Source organism: Biomphalaria glabrata, chromosome 18 (assembly GCF_947242115.1).
Source record: "Biomphalaria glabrata chromosome 18, xgBioGlab47.1, whole genome shotgun sequence".
NCBI lineage: Eukaryota > Metazoa > Mollusca > Gastropoda > Planorbidae > Biomphalaria > Biomphalaria glabrata.
The window spans coordinates 10,931,855-10,958,327 of NC_074728.1; the positions used below are offsets into that span (position 1 = coordinate 10,931,855).

At 36.2% G+C, this 26,473-nt stretch overlaps 2 protein-coding genes across 2 annotated transcripts in view; both read left to right on the plus strand.

Moving 5' to 3' along the window:
- Nucleotides 1–15,387, plus strand: part of LOC106058262 (uncharacterized) — a 40,052-nt gene extending 24,665 nt beyond the window's left edge. The window contains exons 13-20 of the mRNA XM_056017821.1: nucleotides 307–357; nucleotides 888–929; nucleotides 1,717–1,761; nucleotides 4,581–4,628; nucleotides 8,953–8,982; nucleotides 9,907–9,933; nucleotides 12,803–12,899; nucleotides 15,227–15,387. Coding sequence (XP_055873796.1) covers nucleotides 307–357; nucleotides 888–929; nucleotides 1,717–1,761; nucleotides 4,581–4,628; nucleotides 8,953–8,982; nucleotides 9,907–9,933; nucleotides 12,803–12,899; nucleotides 15,227–15,248 — 362 coding nt within the window. The 3' untranslated portion in view covers nucleotides 15,249–15,387. The remainder of the gene's footprint in view (nucleotides 1–306; nucleotides 358–887; nucleotides 930–1,716; nucleotides 1,762–4,580; nucleotides 4,629–8,952; nucleotides 8,983–9,906; nucleotides 9,934–12,802; nucleotides 12,900–15,226) is intronic.
- Nucleotides 15,388–22,571: 7,184 nt separating this feature from the next.
- Nucleotides 22,572–26,473, plus strand: part of LOC106078937 (uncharacterized) — a 31,310-nt gene continuing 27,408 nt past the window's right edge. Inside the window, exons 1-4 of the mRNA XM_056017818.1 lie at nucleotides 22,572–22,773; nucleotides 23,852–23,979; nucleotides 24,604–24,707; nucleotides 25,927–26,076. Coding sequence (XP_055873793.1) covers nucleotides 22,674–22,773; nucleotides 23,852–23,979; nucleotides 24,604–24,707; nucleotides 25,927–26,076 — 482 coding nt within the window. The 5' untranslated portion in view covers nucleotides 22,572–22,673. The remainder of the gene's footprint in view (nucleotides 22,774–23,851; nucleotides 23,980–24,603; nucleotides 24,708–25,926; nucleotides 26,077–26,473) is intronic.

A 26,473-nucleotide genomic window follows, 5' to 3' on the forward strand; every position in this document is an offset into this window, starting at 1 on the left:
TGGAACTACAATGGTTCATGTCTTAGAAATAACATGAATGCCCGGGCATTAGTTAATGGCTATGGTCGGAGAGATGCCACCCAAGCAGTTTTCTGAAGAACATTCTGATATGATGATTATTACGCCTAAACCTTCTGCGGGGTGACAGGAGGGTAAATGGTCAGGCATGATGTGAAACTCTTACCACACGAATATGCCACAAGAGTTACGAGCTCTTGTCACAAACCTCCGTTGTTACTAGCAACAAACGACGCGTCTAATGTTTTGAGACGTTACAAAATGTCACGTGTGTTTCTTTCTTTGCAGACGATGATGGTGACACACTTATTGACGAGGATGTCGTTATGCCTGAGTTAGGTAATGTATCACGAATAGATGTCTAGGATACGCATAAACTAAACCATCTACTCATGGCTGCAATGTAAGAGGTTCTCCTCTGTCAGCACGTCATTGAAATGACAGTAAAAAGAATTTTAAAAAATGTGAAACGAAAAAAAAAAATGTTTTTGTTCAATTCTGTGGAATATACTCTCAAAGGCTTGGATTCTTCTTTCAGCCTCAATGTGTCACGTGTCTACCTTTCACAACCATATAGGAGTTCAGAAACCACTAGCGAAAAAAAAAAGTTTTAATTATTGGGAAGCTGATTTTACTTTTCCAGATTTTCCACAGTTTGGTCATGGCTTTAAAGGGTTTTTATTTCTTTTATAGTTCCTCCACTTTTGTTATGTTTGTTAAGTCAAGGGACACATGATGATGAAGATGATAACTAATTCTGCACATATAGAAATTTTTTTAGCTTGAATTGTTATTTCATCTTCATGTATTTCTATTTGTACCTACATACATTAAATTGATTCTTTTTCTCTTCTATTGCACGGACACAGAGATAACCACACGGGCAGAAATGAAAACAACAATTGTTACAAGTAAGTCTTTTTAAGTAATTCTGAAATAAAAAGTAAAGTTTCCATTTCAGACCTTGTGATCTATACGGCAGAGGATGTTAAGGGTCATCTGTTTCGTTGGTCAACGGTTAACGAGCAGGGTATCATGTGGCCAGCACAACGTCCAACCCCATTTACTTTCCCTAATTCAGGTATTTATTAGAGTTGGCTGGACTCAGAGGTGCCAATAAAAATCCCAGTCTTCACCGAGATTCGAACCCATGAGCCCAGGTTCGGAAGCCAAGCGCTTAAACACTCAGCCACCTCGACCCGCGATTATAGAAAAAAAAAATTAAAAACACTAACCTCTCAGACTGCTTTGTATCACCTTCTAGTGGGCGTGTGCCAATCGTGGAGTGTAAATAGAACATACAATAGAAGCAAAAGTTGGCACATAGATCAAATCGGGTATCGAAGGGGATGACAGACAGAGAGGCAAAGAGGGTCCTACAGAGAGCAAGCGCCCCTTCTCTGACCTGAGACAGTGCATACGTCACGTTCTTGTAGGCTTGATGGCAGACGGAAACTTACATTTAGTTAAAACAATTTGCAGCAGGCGTGAGGCAGTGAAAGTACTCCACAAGCATAAACATATATATTTATTTTAACTAAAATAGATATTACTTTTTTTTTTTGGAAAACTAGGAATGTGCTACTCTATTTCTTTATAAATAGATGGCATGCTTTTAGATATAAGAAGACGCTTGATATTAAAAAATATTTTTTTTTTGCTTTAATATTTTTCATAAAATTTGTTTTTTTTAAACAGCTACTGAGATTCCGGAAACCACAGAGTCGACAACACTAATTACAGGTATTACGTAATTGCATTGTAAAGTCAGGTGGGCCTAAGACTGTTTCTAATTTACATAATTGACCTACCAAATTGCATTAGTTCTGGTACTAAGAACAGAAATGGAATAAAATTAGAGCATGTTTTTCCACCTAGAAAAAAGATGCCAGATATTAAATCATCGTAAATCAGCTTCACGGACTAAAAACTCAAAATGTCTAGGTGTGAAAAGTTATAAACGAATAAAGCGTTGCAGTTCATGGATTAAAAAATGTTTACAAATCAAACAGAATTATAAAACTAGAACTCCATTTAACCTTAAGAATATACATCCTCTAATTTGGACTCATCAACTTAAGAAAACAAACAAAAAAAAAAAGAAAAGGGGGGGGGTAACTACTTAACCCATTTTAGCTTCGCTGAAGGGATTTAGTCATTAAATGCTTTATAACTTGGATTTTATTGAAAAACAACAATTGAGGGGTTGGGGTGGGAAGGGGTAACTCAAAACCCCGAATAATTCTGTGACTGTAGTTAGCTTTTGTTTTTCTAATTTAAGATGTGTTTTTCAACATCACCCCCCCCCCTCTTTGGCAACGCTGACGCAAGTGATGGTTTAATATTATTATGATTGACACATTTCACAAAATAAAGTAGCCGCCTTAAGAAAACCAATGCACCATATCCTTATTAAGTGCCCCTACCCTAACCACCATAGGCAGACCTTACTACCACTACAGCACAGCATAACCAACATCCTGTACGGCAGTGCTGAACAAGTGAAGAAAACAGCACACTATTTTCCCTTGGCACAGTCTGCAAAAGAGCTCACAGTTCAGCAGCAAGAACCCCCACACCCATTGGCTACGCCCATGCTTGACCCCCATGCCAGATATTACGATTCAGCTTACTAATATTATGTCTGTTATCACGAAAATCATTCTACTCTAAAGCATCTAATATGTTCATCTATAACAGTGATTCCCAAAGTGGTCCATATAGACCCCCAGGGGTCTCCGAAGACTTCCAAGGGGTCTACGAAAGGGAAAACATACATTGGGGGTCTATGAGATGCCCAAGGGGGTCTACGATAATAGATTTCATTTAAGCAGGTCGTGACTTTAATTTTAACTTCAAATTATTGTAATTCTTTCATACACTAATATATGATTTGTACCCGAGTTAATCTTTTAAATATTTATCCTGCTTTTGAAACGAAATATTGTTGTATCTAATTTAAATACTTATTTAACTAGCTTCATTTTGTCTACATGCAACCAATGTTTAAAAAAAATTGTAGACTGTACAGCACTGATTATTTTAAATTTGTATTTATTCCTTCATTGTAATACTAGCGGTTGCCATAAGTGCCTTTTTATACGGATTTGAAATCAATTATGCTGGAGGATCATTTGAGACAATGCCTGCACCCTGACAAAATACATAAAGATTTGAAAAACGTTCAAACACTCAAAGATCAGAATAGACCCACAAAATCTCTCTTCGACACCATATAGAGAAGATAATAGTTTGTGAGCGTCTTACAAAATCTCTTTACATATAGCAAAAAAAGAAAAATGCTAAAGGTACAACATTGATTTTACCCTTCGTTGTAGTTTTAAATAACTGTTTTACACAAATCTACATCTGATATTATTAAACGAATTTCTTTAAGCAACAATACAGTTGAAGGTCACATCTGTGGCATGAGTTATAAAATTAAAACTTCTTTTGTAATTCTTTCCAAATGACATATATACAGTTTAGGATCAGCGGCGAACAGGCTCTGACAGGGTGTAGCCCTGTTTGCTGCAAACTGCCTAAAGGTAGCCGGCTCCTTATTTTTAACAGGGTTGACCCACGAAACCTTTCCCATGTTCGGGTCTAGCTGCAAGGCAGCACAGTTTGAATTCAGTTTTCCTTCTGCTAGGTGGGCTGCCAGTCGAGCCCTTCCTGCCGAAAGCTGACTGGTTTAGGTGCTCACTAGGTACTCACCTTCACAACTTCTCCTGCTAGTGAAAACAGTTCTGCGCACCCAATATTTGAGCCACACGTGAAAGATAAAAAAATACATGAGAAACTCTTTGCGAAAACTTTTACAATAATACAAAAGACTAATTACATAATTGATTGATTACTATTTAATGTTTGAGGACTACTTCATAGAACAACAAATTCCTACATGAAACATAATATCCTTAGCAACGGATAATAGATGTGCAAAAAAAAAAAAAAAAAAAGGTAAAGAAAACATTTCCAATGTGTTTGGTGATTCCAGTAATAAATATAAATTGTTATTTTAATTAGATTAAATTTGAATTTTGTAATTTAAAAAAAAATAGACAGATCTGTCTACCTATTTGTAGCTTTAAATTATTTTTTCACTCTTTAACTCACTGCAGTTAGAAATTTGTTTTAAAAATGTTTTGATGAATTTGCAAAATTCAATACAAGTAAAGCAGGGGGTCTACCGAAAGCCAGAAAACATGCCAAGGGGTCTACGAGACAAAAAAGTTTGGGAACCACTGATCTATAAGTATATTTTATAATATAGTCGCTTTTCGCTTTAAAAAATACAAAAATGAGGCTAAATTCAGAAACGGTTTAGTTATTACTCCTACTTTAATTAAACAAATAGGAAACAATCCAAACTATTTTTAAAAATAGCAAATTGTTCCGCTAACTTCTTCGCATGTTCAAGAAAAACATTTGGAAAACATTTGATACACAGGATAAAACAATCTATCGTCTGGCAAGGAGCCCCATGACGTAAGCAAAGAGAAAGATCCAGTTGTAATATTTCGTCATTGTTAGTTGTACTATTTCCTTTCTATTTACAGAAGAAGTCACCACAGAAACCACGGAAGCAGACATGACCACAGAAAAAGGTAAGACATTGCTCTGAATTAATTCACGCATTTCATTTGTTAGTACACGGTGGGGGTACTAATCATGGTGATAAGGTGCTGATTCCACGCCGCCTATGATTCATAAGTGCGAACTAAAGACAATGACAGTGTGTCGTTGTTTACCGTAGAGAAGTGGTGACAGTGTTCATGAATTTAGTGTCTTAACTCTATCATTTCTAAGAACTTGTCATTGAGTTGCGTGTCTTGATTTTAAGACGTTGTTTTTGAAGTGAGTTTTGACTCTATCCGTTTTAAGAAATTGTTATTGAATTGAGTTTTGACTCTATCCGTTTTAAGAAATTGTTATTGAATTGAGTGTATTGAAATATGTTGGTGAATAGCTAAGGCGCCAACTTGATTTAACTGACACAGAAGAGAGCACCTGGTGACATGCGGCTTCAGAACGAGACATCTGGAGGTCACTTACGAAGGCTGCGGTATAAAAATTTGAGACCAATGGAAAATCCGCTGCCGAGGACAGACGTAGACGGCGAAAAAAAAATTTAAATCGAACACAAGCGGACAATGGTTATGCCTGCTCTGGATGTGGCAAAATATGTAGGTCACAGCTGGGGCTGCGTAGCCAATGGAGAAACTGCATTCCTAGTTCATCTTCGGATTCGAAGACAAGTCTTATTATTAGTATTGATGAATTGAGTGTCTTGACTATCTCTTCTAGGAATTTATTAATGAATTGAAAGTCATGTAATTATTAATTTTTTAAGTTGTTACTAAGTCCAGTGTTCTAACACGATTACTTTGTAAGAAGTAACTGACTTGACTGTCCTGCTTGTTAAAGATGGTACGTATAGTGAAGTGTCGTTTTGTAAATATATACGGGACTGCTCGAATTGATATTCTTGTTAAACGCATCTTTACCTTCATTCTTTCTGTCTCTGTCTGATATCTGCCAACGTTCCATTATGGTTCAATACATATTTCTGTGATGTCTGCCAACTTTCTACTGTGATTCAATACATATATCTCTGATGTCTGCCAACTTTCTATTGTGATTCAATACATATATCTCTGATGTCTGTCAACTTTCCCTTATGATTCAATACATATATCTCTGATGTCTGCCAACTTTCTACTGCGATTCAATACATATATCTCTGATGTCTTCCAACTTTCTACTGCGATTCAATACATATATCTCTGATGTCTGCCAACTTTCTACTGCGATTCAATACATATATCTCTGATGTCTGCCAACTTTCTACTGTTATTCAATACATATATCTCTGATGTCTTCCAACTTTCTACTGCGATTCAATACATATATCTCTGATGTCTGCCAACTTTCTACTGCGATTCAATACATATTTCTGTGATGTTTGCCAACTTTCCCTTGTGATTAAATACATATATCTCTGATGTCTGCCAACTTTCTACTGTGATTCAATACATATATCTCTGATGTCTGCCTAACTTTCCCTTGTGATTAAATACATATATCTCTGATGTCTGCCAACTTTCTACTGCGATTCAATACATATATCTCTGATGTCTGCCAACTTTCTACTGCGATTCAATACATATATCTCTGGTGTCTGTCAACTTTCTATAGTGATTCAATACATATATCTCTGATGTCAGTCAACTTTCTACTGTGATTCAATACATATATCTCTGATGTCTGCCAACTTTCTACTGTGATTCAATACATATTTCTGTGATGTCTGCCAACTTTCCCTTGTGATTCAATACATATATCTCTGATGTCTGTCAACTTTCTACTGTGATTCAATACATATTTCTGTGATGTTTGCCAACTTTCCCTTGTGATTAAATACATATATCTCTGATGTCTGCCAACTTTCTACTGTGATTCAATACCTATATCTCTGATGTCTGCCAACTTTCTACTGTGATTCAATACATATATCTCTGATGTCTGTCAACTTTCTACTGTGATTCAATACATATATCTCTGATGTCTGCCAACTTTCTACTGTGATTCAAAACATATATCTCTGATGTCTGCCAACTTTCTACAGTAATTCAATACATATTTCTGTGATGTCTGCCAACTTTCCTCTGTGATTCAATACATATATCTCTGATGTCTGCCACTTTCTACTGCGAGTCAATATATATTTCTGTGATGTCTGCCTAACTTTCCCTTGTGATTAAATACATATATCTCTGATGTCTGCCAACTTTCTACTGTGATTCAATACATATATCTCTGATGTCTGTCAACTTTCCCTTGTGATTCAATACATATATCTCTGATGTCTGCCAACTTTCTACTGTGATTAAATACATATATCTCTGATGTCTGCCACTTTCTACTGTGATTCAATACATATATCTCTGATGTCTGTCAACTTTCCCTTGTGATTCAATACATATATCTCTGATGTCTGCCAACTTTCTACTGTGATTCAATACATATATCTCTGATATCTGTCAACTTTCTACTTTGATTTAATTTATATATCTCTGATGTCTGCCAACTTTCTACTGTGATTTAATACATATATCTCTGATGTCTGTCAACTTTCCCTTGTGATTCAATACATATATCTCTGATGTCTGCCAACTTTCTATTGTGATTCAATACATATATCTCTGATGTCTGTCAACTTTCTATTGTGATTCAATACATATATCTCTGATGTCTGTCAACTTTCCCTTGTGATTCAATACATATTTCTGTGATGTCTGTCAACTTTCTACTGTGATTCAATACATATTTCTGTGATGTCTGTCAACTTTCCCTTGTGATTCAATACATATTTCTGTGATGTCTGTCAACTTTCTACTGTGATTCAATACATATATCTCTGATGTCTGCCAACTTTCTACTGTGATTCAATACATATATCTCTGATGTCTGTCAACTTTCCCTTGTGATTAAATACATATATCTCTGATGTCTGCCAACTTTCTACTGTGATTCAATACATATATCTCTGATGTCTGCCAACTTTCTACTGTGATTCAATACATATATCTCTGATGTCTGTCAACTTTCCCTTGTGATTAAATACATATATCTCTGATGTCTGCCAACTTTCTACTGTGATTCAATACATATATCTCTGATGTCTGCCTAACTTTCCCTTGTGATTCAATACATATATCTCTGATGTCTGTCAACTTTCTATTGTGATTCAATACATATATCTCTGATGTCTGCCAACTTTCTATTGTGATTCAATACATATATCTCTGATGTCTGTCAACTTTCCCTTGTGATTCAATACATATATCTCTGATGTCTGCCAACTTTCTATTGTGATTCAATACATATATCTCTGATGTCTGTCAACTTTCTATTGTGATTCAATACATATATCTCTGATGTCTGTCAACTTTCCCTTGTGATTCAATACATATATCTCTGATGTCTGCCAACTTTCTATTGTGATTCAATACATATATCTCTGATGTCTGTCAACTTTCTATTGTGATTCAATACATATATCTCTGATGTCTGTCAACTTTCCCTTGTGATTCAATACATATTTCTGTGATGTCTGCCAACTTTCTATTGTGATTCAATACATATATCTCTGATGTCTGCCAACTTTCTACTGTGATTCAATACATATATCTCTGATGTCTGCCAAATTTCTACTGTGATTCAATACATATATCTCTGATGTCTGCCAACTTTCTACTGTGATTCAATACATATATCTCTGATGTCTGCCAACTTTCTATTGTGATTCAATACATATATCTCTGATGTCTGCCAACTTTCTATTGTGATTCAATACATATATCTCTGATGTCTGTCAACTTTCTACTGTGATTCAATACATATATCTCTGATGTCAGTCAACTTTCCCTTGTGATTCAATACATATATCTCTGATGTCTGCCAACTTTCTACAGTGATTCAATACATATATCTCTGATATCTGCCAACTTTCTACTTTGATTTAATTTATATATCTTTGATGTCGGCTACTTTCTACTGCGATTCAATACATATATCTCTGATATCTGCCAACTTTCTACTGCGATTCAATACATATATCTCTGATGTCTGCCAACTTTCTACTTTGATTTAATTTATATATCTCTGATATCTGCCAACTTTCTACTGCGATTCAATACATATATCTCTGATATCTGCCAACTTTCTACTGCGATTCAATACATATATCTCTGATGTCTGCCAACTTTCCCTTGTGATTCCCTCATATCTATCTTATGTCAGTCATTTTTCATTTGTTATTTCTGTTGCCTGGCAATGCGTTTTCCAATGTGTATTTGATACTTTCCCTGCAAGAGGTCTGCAATTTGTATCACTATTGAAATTGTTTTTTTTTTTTTTTTTCCCCAGATAATATAACGGTTAGTGCAATTATATTTGGTAAGTCAGTGTGTACATATAATTAATATATTTTTTTTAATTTTCGGGTGTTAAAGTAAAAAAAAACCTATCTGTGCAAAGTGTAGTTCTTGAAATTTGATCTAGATCTAGATCCTTTCGATCTGTTCTCACGTAAACATGGTATACATGGCCTAGATTTATAAGATACTAATACTTTCATAGAGTTGGGCAACTTTTTTTGTTAGGGCCTTAAGTTTGTTTTAGGGCTATAATACATACACTACGGTCTAAGTTAGTACCCAATGAACATTTCTGCCAAGTTTTATCAAGATTGGTCAAGCGGTTTTGATTTCTTTTCGTAACATACATACAAGCATACATACGCTTTACTTTCTACTTAATAGTATAGACTAGTCGGATATGACCCGCGGCCTGCGGGCCTTAGTCTGGGTATTGCTGATCTACTGGATTGAATTTAGATCTATGTCAAACACGGTGAATGTTTCTTATACATTTTTTTTTTGTTGTTTTGACACAAAAATGAAAGTAGATTGTGAAAACGGGTTTACCCGATTTGTTTTTAAAAGTCTATTTCTTTAATAAAGATAAATTTATTTTTTTTGTTTGTTTTTTTTTTTTTTTTTTTAGTTTTAGGGGTTTCCGGTTGTGGGTGGGACATTAAACAAACACTATGGTCTGCGCCATGATCTAAGGAACATTTATGCCAAGTTTTATCAAGATTGTTCAAACGGTTTTAATTTCTATTCGGGACATACATACATACATACATAATACATACATGCATACATACATACTTACATATACACACACATACACACACACACACACATATATATATACATGCATAATTCTTGCATTCTACTTTATATATTAGATATATAGATTATGTATATTATATATTAGATTTTATAATCTTAATGTTTTTATTTTCTATTGATACAGATAAGTGGGACGTAAGGAATTATTTATGTAAGTCTCTTGTACACTAAGAGTATAAAGTTTAATTTCAAGTTTCGTATTCAGCTAGGAGTGACTAGTTTCGCACATTATCATTTAACAACATTTGTAGCACTAAAGAGGATATATATATACAATTATAAATAAATATATATATATATATATATGGCTCGATTTACAATAATTGCACTTTTAAAATTAACTATGCAATTGCTTTACACCATTTTTAAAATAATTGCCATTTAGAATAAAACAAACAAACAATGGACAACTTTGGTAGGGTCTTAGAAAACTATATCTTCACGACTATCAGTTCATACGAATATTAACAATGTAATAATAACATGAGTAAATCCCCGTATCATCTTATCAGTTGGACCAACAATAGTATCGGAAACACCTTCGAAACTTCCTCACAAGTCGAGGATACGCTTGTGATTGTAAACAGCCACTACTTCATAGCTTCTGATATTCACACTGAAAATATTAAAACCACTGGGGGCCGACTTTGAGTTTGTGCTTCCACACAAACTCTCTATGTAACTTTTTTTTTTAAATTGATTCCTGTTTTGTCATCGATTTTGAATAATTGTGCAAAAATTTCAACTTGATCCGGGGATGGAAAGAGGGAGAAACAAAACGTGTAAAAGTTGTTTGACTTTGCGTCACCCCCGGACAGACGGAGTCAGATAATAAAAGCTTTGTAAAATGAACACACATAGCGTTCGTATTTTAATTGCATTTTAAATTAAAGTTCTCAATAAACAACAACAACAAAAAGTGTAGACACCATAGCAGCATAGTAAAGTTCAATAGCTTGACAGAGTAGTCCAGTATAGTTTTGCCTTGTACTCTGCATGTCTTCTGAATGTATGTGTTACCCAGCGTGAACGCAAATCATGAATACGATAGGTCAATGGTAGACAATATTTTCCGGCCTTGCATCCATACACATGTTCCACACCAGTATCAATGGACGCATCACACAAAAAGCCATCCAATGGAACAAAGCCCCCAGGATAGCGGGGGGGGGGGGCTGTGTACTCCTTACTTGGATTATTACTTGACCCATAACACACTTCTTTCAATACCTCAAAGAGAAGCCAGAGATGAATTAACAACAAAATATATTTAAAAAAAAATAATCAGGATAACTGTAGTCTGTAGTTGTAGACAACGCATCAAATGTTAACTAGTAAATATATACATAATTATTCAAACTGACTTCTATATTACTTATATTGTAGGCTACGACTAGGCTCCATAACTCAGGCCTCTGACAACAATAACAAAACTCCAAGCGCTGTCACTCTGTCCCAACCATTGGACCATTAATATAATAATAAATAAACTTAAATAAGCATAGAATTTTTTAAATCTTACACCCAAGATTCTCTCAAGTGTTGTTTACAATATTATGTACAAACATAGTCACTCACCACAGGGGGACAAGCAGTGCTCTAGTCCAGTTTAGTCCAGATTAGTTTAATCCAGTTCAGTCCAGTCCAGTCTAGTCATTTACGTATCTGAAGAGTTTTAGTACGTGGAGGGTGAGGAACATAAAGGGCGTGAGCTCCATAAGCAGCTAAGTAGACCAGACCATGACGATGCGTTGTGGCAGCTTAATCGTGCGGAGCAGGCTGGCCTAGCCTAGTTCCGAGTCGCTCACTGTCCAATAGGTGCTTACTTCGAACAGTGTTGCCACTGCACAGGGGACGTATGAAACACTAGGCCACACTCTTTCTGAATGTCGCATGATGGACGGTTGTGACAAGGATTTGAAAGAGAGAGAACTGGTTCGTGTGCAGCATAAGGGCTGTCTGTCCTTGTACGGGGGCAAGGCGACCTTAAAACTCATTGCCCGCTTCCTTTCACTTGCTCTATGGGACTAAATTTCAACATGATTTGTTACTAATGGGGCTTCTGGGGGAGAGGCAGAAGGACCCGCGCGTTGTCTGGAGCATAAATAGTTCTGGCGGCGGGCCTGAGTAACGAGACATGTTCAGGATATTGCCCGCTGGCACTAAAATTAAAAAAAAATATATAGTTCCCTTTCCGTTCCTTGCAATCTGAAAAGGCAGATAATGTAAAGGTAATCTGTTTCTGTAGCCTACGGTTAACGAGAGTGTCATGTGGCCAGCACAACGACCAACCGCCTTTAATTTTAAGAGTCGCCCTAAGGATCCCGAAATTAAAAGTCCCAATCTTCACCAGGATCCAAACTTGGGACCCACGGTTCGGAAGCCAGACCCTTTACCAATCTGCCATCACGCCTCTACCGCGATATGTAGATTAACTTAAATGCGCTGGAAAATGAAATTTTGATAGATGTATTGGACTAACTGAGTACGTAGTTATACTATGCTGTGTAATAAACGGTATGTATGTATAATCTATTGCAAAGTGTTATTAGGCGTATACTTCAATAGTAGAACGGTTTTAAATCATTAAGCATAAAAAATGTATACTTTGACACAGCTTCTATCTACTTACTCTGTCTGTCAGTCTGGTCAAAAGTTTGTACACGTTATTTCTCTCACGCCCAATCTCAGATCAAGCTGAAACTATGCAGGGACCCCTCAACTTAAGAAAACACATACAAAACAGAGCAGTGAGATTTATAACAGAGGGTTATGATTATGAAATCATATTAGAGTAACATCATCTGTACATGTTATATCTCCCAAGTTGAAACTTTTCACAAGAATTTGTTATATTTAATAAAAAAAATGAGCCAATCAGCAAATTCATATTTAGTTAATTAATAATTCACATTTAATTAACTTTGTTTTATATTTATATAGAAAAAGGGAGCTTATTCCTGCAGTATTTAGATATAAGTTACTGCTTTTTAAAATATTTTGCTTGTTTTATTCTCCAGTCTTTTTCATCTTGGGAATCATAATTTTGTTACTCATCATTACCATCATATTGGTCTGTTGCTGTATGTGTTACTCTTGCAAGCTTTGTTGTCGGAGGTAAACTCAGCTTTGTATTCATAGTATTTCTCTCTCTCTCTCACCCCCCTCTCTGTCCCTCTCTCTCTCTCTCTATCTATCTATATATAAATATATATATATATGTGTCTATCTATCTATCTATCTATCTATCTATCTATCTATCTATCTATATATCTATCTATCTATCTATCTATCTATCTATCTATCTATCTATCTGTTTGTCTGTCTGTCTGTCTATCTATCTCTCTCTCTCTATCTATCTATCTATCTATCTATCTATCTATCTATCTATCTATCTATCTATCTATCTATCTATCTATCTATTTATCTATCTATCTATCTATCTATCTATCTATCTGTTTGTCTGTCTGTCTGTCTGTCTGTCTATCTCTCTCTATCTATCTATCTATCTATCTATCTATCTATCTATCTATCTATCTATCTATCTATCTGTTTGTCTGTCTGTCTGTCTGCCTCTCTCTCTCTCTCTATCTATCTATCTATCTATCTATCTATCTATCTATCTATCCTATCTATCTATCGATAAGAATAGGTAGCACAAACGTTACAAGGTTCGTTTAAAATAGATGGGCGAATGAAGACTGTCTGTAGACTACTAACATGCAAGGGGTTTGTCTCTTTTTGTGTTGCCAATATCTGTTGATCACAAGGGGGGGGGGGTTGCGTAGCAATGTTGAGATACTACACTTTACAATGATACTTAAGTATCTTAAGTATCACCATTGTTTTAGCATCATTAGTGTACAGTAAAGTCAACTAAACTGTCTTAACCCTTGTCTGCACAACTTTAACTTTAATACGTCATTGATTGCGGTTTCTTAAGGTTGTCCAAATGTGAACTGGGTATTGGGACTCCACTACCTATAAAATGCTTCCAATGACATGCACCTTAAATAGCTTCTGACAGTCTGACTCCTTGTAAAGGGGCAAAGGATATTTACATTTGACCAGAGAAACATGATTAGTAAAAGGACAGAAGACAAAAAAATGTAAAAGTATATAATAAACTAATAAAATACTCAAACACAAAGCGGCACATTTTTATTCAATAATCTGGGACTTTGTTATACAGGAACGTTTTCTTTCCATGGGCAATAAGAGCATAGAACGGGTAGCCTGAATCAGCCTGGAAATCAAGACATTCTCATTCTTTATGTAACACGAAAGACAATTTTAATTTATGACGTCTATCAAGGGGTGCACTTGTCCAGGTTGCCATAGTAATCTAAACAGGAAGTTTGGCTGCTCAAATTTTAATCCTGTTAAAATACAGAGAGGGATGGAGAGAAACGGTCGACAGATCATCTACAGTCCCCCAACGGTGAAGGTGAAAGCTTCTTGTAGCTTCGAGTTCCTACACAGAAAAGTAAATAAATATACATGTTATTTCTGTCCATGGACACCAGAGGTTTCGAAAACTTTCAATTTTCAATTAGGTTTGGGACAAACTAAAAATAGTTGAGACAAGCGAAAATTAAATTCATTGAGTCTTCAAGTTTTAAGCTTCATGTCAAGTCTACTATTGTGAATGTATTATTGAATTTGAATAATATTGTTTATAACACATAGTACTGCACTTGATCTTTGTCTTATAATTTTAAGTTGAAAAAAACATTTTTTTTTCTATTTCAATAAGAGAAGTCATGTTAGTTCAACACTTATCACCCGGGTAATCGGATTTAATGTTCAATCAAAGGAAACTAACAAGAAAACATATAAATACTTTAAAAAGAAAACAAAGCTTATATTAAGTGTCATTGTATTCATTAATTAAGATCACGGAGGAATTATACATACTATTGACCTGGATATAATATATCTGTGCGATTAGAAATATTTTGCCATTTGATTTTGTTTATCTTTTAGCTTTCTCAATGCGCTATAATCTTATTACTTGTCGGGACCTGTTTTGAAAGGGGGAGGGAAGAAGGGGCTATCTTGGTGAATGTTTACATGCTATTCTTTTAAATGCATAAAAAAATTCACTCTGGGCTCAAAAATCTTCAGGGGGACTAATTCAACTTATACCACCACATCTGACAAGTACGATTTCTTTCCCGTGTTCAAGATACCAAACAAAATAATTATTTACCACTAGTTAATCATCTAAATGTTTTTTGTTCTATTAAATGGATTCTTGTGTTGTCAGGTGAAAGAAATAATTGTGCAAAATTTCAGTTTTATTCGAGATTAGGTGTTAAGGAAAAAACATGTACATTTTGTTACTATACAGACAGACAGAGGGAGATGATATAAGTTTGCAAAGATGACACTGATGTGTTTTTTTATTCAATTACTGTAGTCAATATTGTTTTTCATTTTAGCAGCCAATCGTCAAAAAACTAAGTGATGTCGAAGTGGTATCGAAGTGATGTCGAAGTGGTATCGAAGTGATGTCGAAGTGGTATCGAACCAGGGAGGACGAACATTACTCAGACGACAGAAATGTAGCATCTCGATAAATAAAATACATTTCTTAGTGTCACTTGATTTCTTGTTTAAATAATTACAGATTACAATGTAAAATAACTGACTTGTTCTGTAAGACAAGCGTGGATATTTGGAAGAATATATTTTAAAGGTTGACATTTATCTGTATTAATGGTTTTCATACTGCTGTCTGGCATGCAGTCTAATTGGAGGCTTGACAAGTAATGGTTGGCTCGTAAGCTTAAAGACTAATGGTCGGCATGTAGTCTGATTCTAATTTTGCATTTAGTCCTACGGTTGGTATTGAGTCTTATGGTAAAGTTGGTATTTTATATCACGTTTGCTAAGGGGTGTAACTGTTGGCGTGTAGTGTGTTGGTTGATGTGTGTAGTCTTATGGTTGGTATATATATATAGACAAAAGGTTGATTAACAGCCCTGGCTTCTTCATAATAAATAGCATGCAGTCCATCGATTTGCTTATAACCTAATGGTTGACTTGTAGTCAAACAATATATTCTAATGGGACTGTAAACTAATGGTTGGCTTGTATTATGATGGTTGGCTTTTTATGATGGTTGACTTCTATTGAAATGTGTGGCATGTAAGTGATGGTTGGCTTGTATTATGATGGTTGGCTTTTTTATGATGGTTGGCATGTATTGTGAAGGCTGGCATGTAGTGTGATGGTAGGCATGTATTGGGAAGGCTGGCATGTAATGTGATGGTTGGCATGTATTGGGAAGACTGGCATGTAGTGTGATGGTTGGCATGTATTGGGAAGGCTGGCATGTAGTGTGATGGTTGGCATGTATTGGGAAGACTGGGATGTAGTGTGATGGTTGGCATGTATTGGGAAGGCTGGCATGTAATGTGATGGTTGGCATGTATTGGGAAGGCTGGCATGTAGTGTGATGGTTGGCAAGTATTGGGAAGATTGGCATGTAGTGTGATGGTTGGCATGTATTGGGAAGGCTGGCATGTAGTGTGATGGTTGGCATGTATTGGGAAGACTAGCATGTAGTGTGATGGTTGGCATGTATTGTGAAGGCTGGCATGTAGTGTGATGGTTGGCATGTATTGGGAAGGCTGGCATGTAGTGTGATGATTGGCATGTATTGGGAAGGCTGGCATGTAATGTGATGGTTGACATGTATTGTGAAGACTGGAATGTAGTTTGATGGTTGGCATGTATTGGAAAGACTGGCATGTAGTGTGATGGTTGGCATGTATTGGGAAGGCTGGCATGTAGTGTGAAGACTGGCATGTAGTGTGAAGGCTGGCATGTAGTGTGAAGGCTGGCATGTAGTGTGATGGTTGGCATGTAGTGTGAAGGCTGGCATGTAGTCTTATAGCACCTTACACACACGCGCGCACATACGTTTTTTATTTAATTGACTCAAAGGCTTTCAGTGCCTATAGTGTTTTGATCAGAGACCGAATATAACAAAATAATTTAAACACGAGCTAGTCTGAGTCAGACTATGATAATAATGACAAAATTAAAATAAAATATTTGGGAAAAAAATGATGACATTGTGTTACTTGTACTGTGTTGTTTGTATTGATTAGTATGTACTGTATCCTTACATAGTTAGGAAAGACGCACCTCTTTGATACTAAATGCTAAAAATATGGCTGGGCATCAGATACCAGGAGAAGGAGACGAGTGTACCTTCACAAGTCAACAGTATGGCTTACAAAAAGGAGCCTACTGCGAAGAGACAAAAGCTGAGCTGGTTCAGTCGTATTGACCAAAGTCATCCTTCATGGTACAATGGAGGGAGCATAGCCACCATTATATCACCACAGCATTTTTTCACATCGCTTTTTTTTTAATTTTTCTCTCTTACCTATTATCATCATCTACAGAACTTCAACCGGATCTTAAGAATCTAAAAGGAACATAAAACTAAAATGTTATTTCACCTTGGTTAGGCCAATAATAGAATATACATCCTCTGTTTGGGACCCCTCAACTCAAGAAAACATTTAGAAACTAGAACAGACACAAAATAGAGCAGTGAGATTCATAACAAACGAATATTCACATTTGAGTAGAGTAACACTTTTAGTAAAATCAGTAAATTTAGAAAGCCTTCAGGACAGTAGACTCAAAAGTAAAGTAGCAATCATACACAAAACTCTGAACCATAATCTTCAAATACAAAAACAGAATTTAATGAAAAACATAGAAAGACAAAAAGATAAAGGCACATTTCCCGTTCCATATGCTAGGACAAATTTGTATAAATACTCCTTCTTCCCTAGTGCTATTAGAGCAAAAAAAAACAAGCATGGAATGGATTGCCTGAGCTAGCCAGGAAATTATTATTATTATTATAGCTTTTATATAGCGCTACTTTCATGATTATAGCATGCTTAGAGCGCTTTTGGTCCAATCTCATTTGTGGACCGGTGGGGGGTATCTAGAAGTTGGTTTTCCGTGCTGCCTTTGAGCGCTCAGTAAACACAACTCTGCCCGAGTCGGGTGTCGAACCTCGAGCCCCCTTCTAGATAGCCAAGCCAAGCCAAGTTCAAGCGCACTTGGCCTCTCAACCACGCTTCCCACCATTGGTTACTATGCATGACTGAATGCCTGACGCGTAGGACGTAATCAACATCTTTTTTGAAGTAACGTCTGTATTATATAAGATAAGGTAAGATCAGGAAACACAGATTGGATTACTGTGATTCACTTTTAGTGTGAAAATGCCATTGGTCCAATCAGAAGAAATGTGTTCGAACCATTCTCCGTGAATCCACGAGGACACATTTCTACCAACAGCGTCCCCTGGCCCAATGCTCTTCTGTCTTTAGTTCGTATTCTTTGAGTAACCGCTAACAAAAGCTGAGCTCAAGTTTCTAGCATTCACTAATGCGAGCATGATTATTTGTTAGGATTGGACAGTGTAGAAGCATTGCCATTTGACAAATGTTTAAGTTTTGTGTGTGTGTGTGTGTGTGTGTTTGTTTTTGCGAGCTAAAAGCAAAACAGCGTTATAAAGATCAAATCAGGCACCATTTTGCCCTCACTGGCATAGAGAAAAGCAGAAGGAATCAGATTGCTTCTGAAAGAGACAAATGGAGATCTCTCAAGAGGGTCGCGTGCACATATCTGAGACCCCTGGGACACCACATACCTAAATCCGGCCCTGTCTAGATCTTTAAGCCTATTACCGAACTAGAATCTTCTATACCATATATCGAGATCTAGAATTTTAGTCTAGACTTCCGTCTTTTAATATTGTCATGGATGGATCTATATCTATATTAGAATCGGATAAAAAAAACAATTAATAAATTAGTACTAAATGATCGACTAATTGGTTATTTTTGGATTTATTCGTGTATTGTTATTGATTAGGAATAATTGTACAAAATTTCAACTTGATCCGAGAATGGGAATTGGGAGAAAAAAGCCTGATGTAACATAAGGCAGTTTGCAGCACCCAGTGCTACACTCTGGCAGAACCTGCGACGCCACTGACCCCAAACTGTATCGGCACTACTTTGAATACATCAGCTGCGTGGAGAGGGGGGAACTAATGTGTGGGCGACATCGTTCCGACCACAGCTAATGCTCAGGCATTCAACACATTTCCATGAGATGATCCACAGTCGACTGGAGGAGACCTTATATATATATATTCACATCTTTTACTAAATAGTATTTATTCCCCCTATTTCTAAATCAAATCAAAATTTGGGAATTTAAATCCGTATCTATCTATCTATCTATCTATCTATCTATCTATCTATATATATATATATATATATATATATATATATATATATATATATATATATATATATACAGTGGCGTAGCTACCAATGTGCGGGTGGTGCGGGCCGCACAGGGCACCAAGTGGAGAGGGGCACCAAAATTCCCCCAGTGTGTATTAATTTCCTATTTCCCTGAGCGTTTCAGTAAAAACGACTTATTGTATGGACACGAACAAACATAAACTACTGTATTTTAAATATAACGATTTATAAACTAGTCATGTCGCTATTTTGTTTCATCTCCTTGACTATTTCTTCAATACAATGTAAGCTATAGAACAGTTTAAATCTAATTTACTAGATTTATTTCGGACACACGGTACATGTTGTTACTACACTGATCAATGCTCTGTAATACAAAAAAGAAGAATAAGATAGGCCATTTTTTTTTTACTTTATTGTTTAGTCCATTAGTTTAATCTAGATATAGAGTCTAGAGGGTGAAAATCTGTTACATATTGTTATTGTGTATGAAATAACTGAACAATTAAAATCAACAAAGAAATATGAGACGGTTATCATTGAATCCAGAAAAAAATGATGAGACCGACATCCTGAATGATGAAAAAGAATACCGCAGGTTCTAGAGACTAAAGGACAGCACACAAGCATGTCTTTAGTAAACTCCTCAAAAATTCATACTGAAGAAGCTGAACCATCAGACAGTGTAAACAATACAGAATGCAGGATAATAAACTCTAGACTGAACGACATTGGAGATTGGCCTGATGTCATCAAAGATAATATTCGCATACACCTTGCCACTCAAGGATCTGAAACAGTTCAGCGTATGGACAATCAATTCAGAGAGGTGTATAGACATCAAGAATCAGCAAAACAAAACGAAAGGCTAGAAAGCTTCCAAAGGCTTGGTTTTTCCGCAAATGTCAAACGGCGAGAAAGTTCTTAGAAAGTGGATGTGTTATTCGCCATAAAAAGAATCCTTATTTTGCTTCCCTTGCATACTCTTCTCAACAAGATCAAGTACCAAATCTTCATTTAAATCCAAAGATGGATTCAATGATTGGTAGAGGTTATCCCCGAAAATAGAAAAACATGAGACCAGCAGAGCTCACATTCAGTCATCGCTTGCATGGGGGGAGCTTGAAGTTCACCTGAGAGTAGGGAACAGTATTGACAACAAGGCCCAAGATTTGATTATACAAGAGACGAAAACATGGAGAGACTACCTGAAGAGAATCTTGGACATCATTCGTTTTCTCTCAAAGCAAAATCTGGAACTTCGTGGGCATGGCGAGCGAGCAGAAGAAGTGTTGGAAGGGCAAAATCAAGGCAATTTCTTGGAGTTTGTAAAATTACTATCAAAGTACGATCCACTCTTGAGGGAGCATGTGCTTCGAACTAAGCTTTGTTCCAGACCGAATACATACATGTCTCCACAAATACAAAATGAATGTATTACAATATTGGAGAATCACGTTAAAAACAAATCATACAGGAAGTAAAACAAGCCAAATATTTCTCTATTATTTTTGACAGTACACCTGACATCTCAAAGCTGGATCAAACTTCCGAATTATTTTACGGTACGTTGGCATGGATAATGACGGGGTGCAGGTTCGTGAGTCTTTTATTGACTTCATCGACACAAAGGACAAGCATGCTGCTGAAATCGCTGAGATGATTCTAGAGAAACTGCGTTCGGATGGCTTAGACATAATGGACTGCAGGGGTCAAGGCTATGATAATGCTGCGGTCATGAAAGGTCAAAACTACGGTGTCCAAAAACGTATTCTAGAAGTCAATCCCAAAGCACTATTCATTGCCTGCTCAAACCATTCTCTTAATTTAGCAGGAATTCGAGCTGCTGAAGCTGAAGTCAGTTCGGTAACATTTTTTGGTACACTGGACCGTTTACACGCCTTTTTCTCAACTTCAACAGACTCTGGGATATCCTCATCAAAATAACCGGAACTAGCCTTAAACGTTTAGTAGAGACCCGCTGGAGCGCCAGAGGAGAAGCCGTCTAGATGATTAGGGATAAATTTTCTAAAATTATAGAATCTCTGGAGACATTAACTAGCAGAGATGAAAATTCATCGGCTAGATCTGAAGAAGGGAGATTATTAGTTGCTACTCAGTCTTTTAATTTTTTCACCTATCTTGGATTTTGGGCTCTTGTATTAACTGAAATTAATGATACGCAAGTCTACCTTCAAAAACAAGGATTGTCTATTCGAGACTGCTCACACAAACTAAAAAAAATTAGAGACATTTTTAAGTAGTAATCGAGTGTCCATCGCTGAAGCCAGCATTACCTTTGCCGAAAGCGTGTGCTCAGAACTGAGAATCAGTACAGAACCTCAAAAACGTATGGGCCATAAGGAAAAGATGCCTGGTGAGAAAAGTGACTACTCTGTACTTACACACAAAGAAGAGCTACGAAGGGAAATTTATTCTACCTTGGACAGGATTGTTCAAGAAATAATCACCCGATTCGAGCTACTTCATAATGAAGCAGATAGATATGAATTTTTGTCGCCTTCCCAGCAATTAAATCCTCAGGTCGAAATCAATCTCGATAGTACTCCTAGCGACATTGATAAAAACGAATTTCTGCTGGAGCGAAAGAGGCTTCAACGGTTTGTCAGAGTTTCATCAGAAGCCTCCGCACTTCCAAAACAAGGACCTGTTGAGCTTTTGATTTTAAAAAAAAAATATCAGCTAGATGATTCAGTCCCGAATATCGTCATCATGATTCGCATATTTTTTACTATTGCGGTAAGCGTCGCTACATGCGAGAGAAGTTTTTTCAAACTTAAACTGATCAAGAATTACTTGCGATCAACAATGACATATTTACGACTCACTAATTTGGCCATTTTGTCCATTGAACAAGAGCTGGTGGAAAAAATTGATTTCGATAAAATTATTGATACTTTTGCCAGCAAGAAAGCGCGTAAAACTCACTTGTAGTATGTTTAAGTAACAGGTGATGTTTTGAATTAACAATATTTGATTAATGAATACATATTATTTTGAACAAAAAAGTAAGGTTTTGCAATGTTATTATTTAGTTATCTTTTTTTTTTTGGGGGGGGGGGCATCAAGATGAGGTACCGCACCAGGCATCATATACTCTAGCTACGCCACTGTATATATATATATATATATATATATATATATATATATATATATATCTTTTATAAATAGTATTTATTCCCCTTTTTTCAAAATAAAAAAAAATAATTAAACACCAACAATAAATTTTTGAATAATTGTGCAAAGTTTGAACTTAATCCTAATATGTAGGATTGGAGAGAAAACATGATCAAACGTTTTACAAGACAGACATGTACAAAGTGAGTTGATATAAGCTTTGTAAAAATATTAAAAATTTCTATGTTACTTGTTTTGTTTTTTTTTTGTCATCCTTTTGAAATGCACACTCTTTTGTTTTCTTTGTAAACGAATGTTGGCAGGAAATGAAACTTATTTTTTTCTCCTATAGTCAAGAAAGTAATTCAATGAATATATTTCTTAAACGTTAAACCCAACGACACTTCTAATCTACATTATGTTAAGCCAAGACTAAATGTCTACAAGACTGAGGTGCTGTGACCCCTTGGTGGCATTGACATGGATCTCAACATTCTGTATTCTAGCGATACTGCTTATAAACAGAGGTACCAAAGGTATGTTATGTTTGATATTGAATCATTCTCATGATTCTGTTACAGAATCTGTATTATAAAACATATGAGATATAAGTAGCCCTACTCTAAATAAGTTTTGACTTAATAAGTAGTGTACACGAAATGATAATGTTTAGATGCAAGTATTAATCATGTATAATTTAGCTAAAAGTACATTTTTACATCTAGATGTTAATAATAATAATAATAATCTTTATTATCCGTAAGGAAATTTGTCTTACAATTTGTGCATTACACCAAACAAAAAACATTATAACTATAAGAAACCAAAGTGTACATTCACACCAGACTCACTCATAATTTACATGTGACAAAGTTTATACCAGATTGTTCTTATTTAATGATTTGATTCCCATGGGAACAAAAGAGTGTTTGTGTCTGTTTGTCTTTGCTATCGGTGTCTTGTATCTCTTTTGTGATGGTAAAATCACAAAATCCTGACACAAAGGGTGATTCTTTATTTCGTGGATCTTGTTAGCTTTTTTATAGATGTTTGTCTCAAACAACTGCCCAAATGGGGTTTGTTTTTTTTTGCCAATGATTTTGCCAGCAGTATGGTGACTAGCCATTGCATGAGTTCATTGTACGATTGGATTTAGGTCTCATTTCTGCTACTGTAGTAAAGGTTGAGTTGTTCACAGAAAGCTTATCGGTTACCTGCGATGCTTTTACAATATTGCCTCACATTCAGAACTTTTCTATATTTCTATATTTAGTGGGAAGCGTGGTCGAGAGGGTAATTCGAGAGGCTAAGTGCGCTTGTACTTGTCTTGGCTACCTATGAAGAGGCTCAAGGTTCGACACCCGACTCGGGCAGAGTTGTGTTTACTGAGCGCCTGAAAAACCTCCTCCTAGATACCCCCTCCCCCCCTCCAACTGGTCCACAACTGAGATTGGACCAAAGCGCTCTGAGCATGCTATAAGCATGAAAGTAGCGCTATATAAAAGCCATAATTTTATTTATTTATTTTATTTTATATTATAGACTAAAATGTGTCCCGGATCTCAGTGTTTCGTGAAGGTCTCTACTCTAACTGTATACATTTATATATTATAGCGATGTATAAAGAGGAAATCTCTTCGGCCAGTCAAGGCACGGCGTTCGTTGTAAGCATGATGAGAAATGTTTGGAGCCATGGCCACCTGAACTCTACACTTATGAGAATATTTGTGATCAACTCTTCGGTAAATATTTTTTCTAGCTATTCTAGCTGTTCAACAAAGTCTTTGAAAGTTAGACACTTAGTTTTGATGACTGGAGAAAGTCCACACACACACACACACAAAAAGAAACAAAGCGAGTTTTAGAGGCTATTGAGAATGCAATGAACAGGCAGTCCTATGACAGTTCAGAGTCGGTCATTGATTAGCGTACTGTTTGTGCTATTTTAGAGAAAACCACTACTCACTATGCTTTCACTGCAAAGAGGACGATGAAATAGAAGAGCGCATTCTCGGAGATTTGTCGCATCTTGATGGACTGTTGACACATTTTTGGAGAGTGAGAAAGAGAGAACTGGTTATTTTCCGTGGTCAAGATGTTCTTTTAGCAGAACAATATGATCCTAAGAAACACTGGCTAAAACGTGCTAACAGATGGAACTAACTTACAGCACGATTGCCTATTTAGAAAAAAAAAGTTCTAGATAAGCAAACAGAACAACCAGAACTAAACATTAGTGAGGATATTTTATTTTATTTAATTTTTTTCAATACTTGAACTAAGTTGAACTGATGCGATAATAATCTTCTAAAAGTTTAAAAAAAAAAAACAAGAAAATAATTCGACTACAACATATTGTCTGTTAGACCAGGAAAATAATTTTACACGTGGACGTGGAACCCACCATTAGTTACAGCTTGTCCATTGAACCGAAGATGACCAAGCAGATTAAAGTGACCTCCAAAATGAAGTAAGTTCCAAGTAACTTAAGTCTTTGACACATCATTAGAAAATAGCAAATCACAATTAAATGTGTATTAATAAGAAGGATCAGCGTTTCTCAAAGTTGGAGGCGCGATGTCCTGACAACCGGGTTGGGGCGAGGTGAGTCAATTTATTTCTCAAATGACATAATGTTATAGATACAGGTTTCAATATTCTCCAAGTAAATTAAAATAATATCGATTAAATTTGTTTTGACTTATAAGCAGAATCTTAAAAAATGTCTACCATTTTCCCGTGAGGCGTCAGTAACAATATCCACTTAAAAGTGTTTGAAGACCTTTCACAATGAAAAGCTTGAAAATTGTGTTAGAATAATATGTCTGTAAAGTTCTTTACTTTTTCATTACATCCTTAACATTATTCCTAGACACAAGGAATCTGAGGGAAGAAGGGGCGCATAACTTTTTTTTTTCAGGGCGCTGGCAAATTTTGAGAAACACCGAGATACACATTGATAGTTATGTTATTGAGTCGATCTGTTTCTGCGCAAGGTTTTAATGATTGGACATTTCATCATCTTGACTACATCCAGTAATATCTACTACTTATAGCTGGGGCTAGGTTGAGTTGGGCAAATTTGTATATTTAGGTAAATGTGTGAATTTTAGTCCAGACTTGAAACTTGAAATGAAAATCCCAATGCCGTCACTACTACATTCAACCGGATCCTCGGAGCTCTACCTAGTCGTCTGTTATTGTTGCTATGGAAACAATTTTTTGAAGCGACCAAAATGGAGGTCTACAAGGCATTCGTTCTTGGTACGCTACTGTACGGCAGTGAGTCATGGACTACTTGCTAAAAGCAAGAGAGAAAACTAAACTCATTCCACTTGCACTGCCTCCGAAGGATCTTGAAAATCACATAGAAAGAAAGAGTGTGCAATACTGAGATTCTTGTGCGAACAGGTATTCCAAGCAACTTTACAGTCCTCAGGTAACTCCGCCTGCGCTGGCTCGGACAAGTTCGCCGGATGGAGGACAATCGCATTCTCTACGGGCAACTCGCGTCTGGCTCAAGAAAAATTGGTCGCCCCTACCTCCGTTACAATGAATTGTGGTCTGTCTCCCCATCTGTCTAGCAGATATGTCTCCTGACTAGCTAAAAGTCTCCATCTGACTAGCTTATATATCTCCCCATCCGTCTAGCTGATATGTTTCCCTCTATTGTTTTTTTGGAAACATAGGCATGAAAAAATCGGAATCTTCAATTCCGTGCATATAGGCACTAACGGAAACGTATCAGTGCTGGTCATCAACAATGGACTCACTCGTGACGGGTTTATGGCCATCCCAATCGAGGCGTTCGGCATGGTCTACACCGTGGTCACGCTCGTGTGAGTATATACATACATTCATATATGAAATAATGCTACCCTGAAGTAGTGTAGATAATAAATGTTAAATACGTGTTAGTTAAAGTGGTAAGCATTGATTTGGTTAAGATTGTTCACCTGATATAATTATTCCTTGTATTATACTATCTTGACTTGAGACTTAAAATAAGAAGTATCTGAATATTTTGGTATTCAGAAATTGAGAAAGTTTTTGTTTTATGGGTTGTTTAAAAACAGAAGTAAGTTCCGCCTTCAGGTCAAAGGATGTAGAGGTCATCAGTTTCTATGGCCTACGGGTAACGAAGGTCTCATGTGGCCAGCACAATGACCAATCGCCTTTACTTTCCAAACTAATATCAGATACCTATCATAGTTTGGTGGATGCTATGGTGATCTC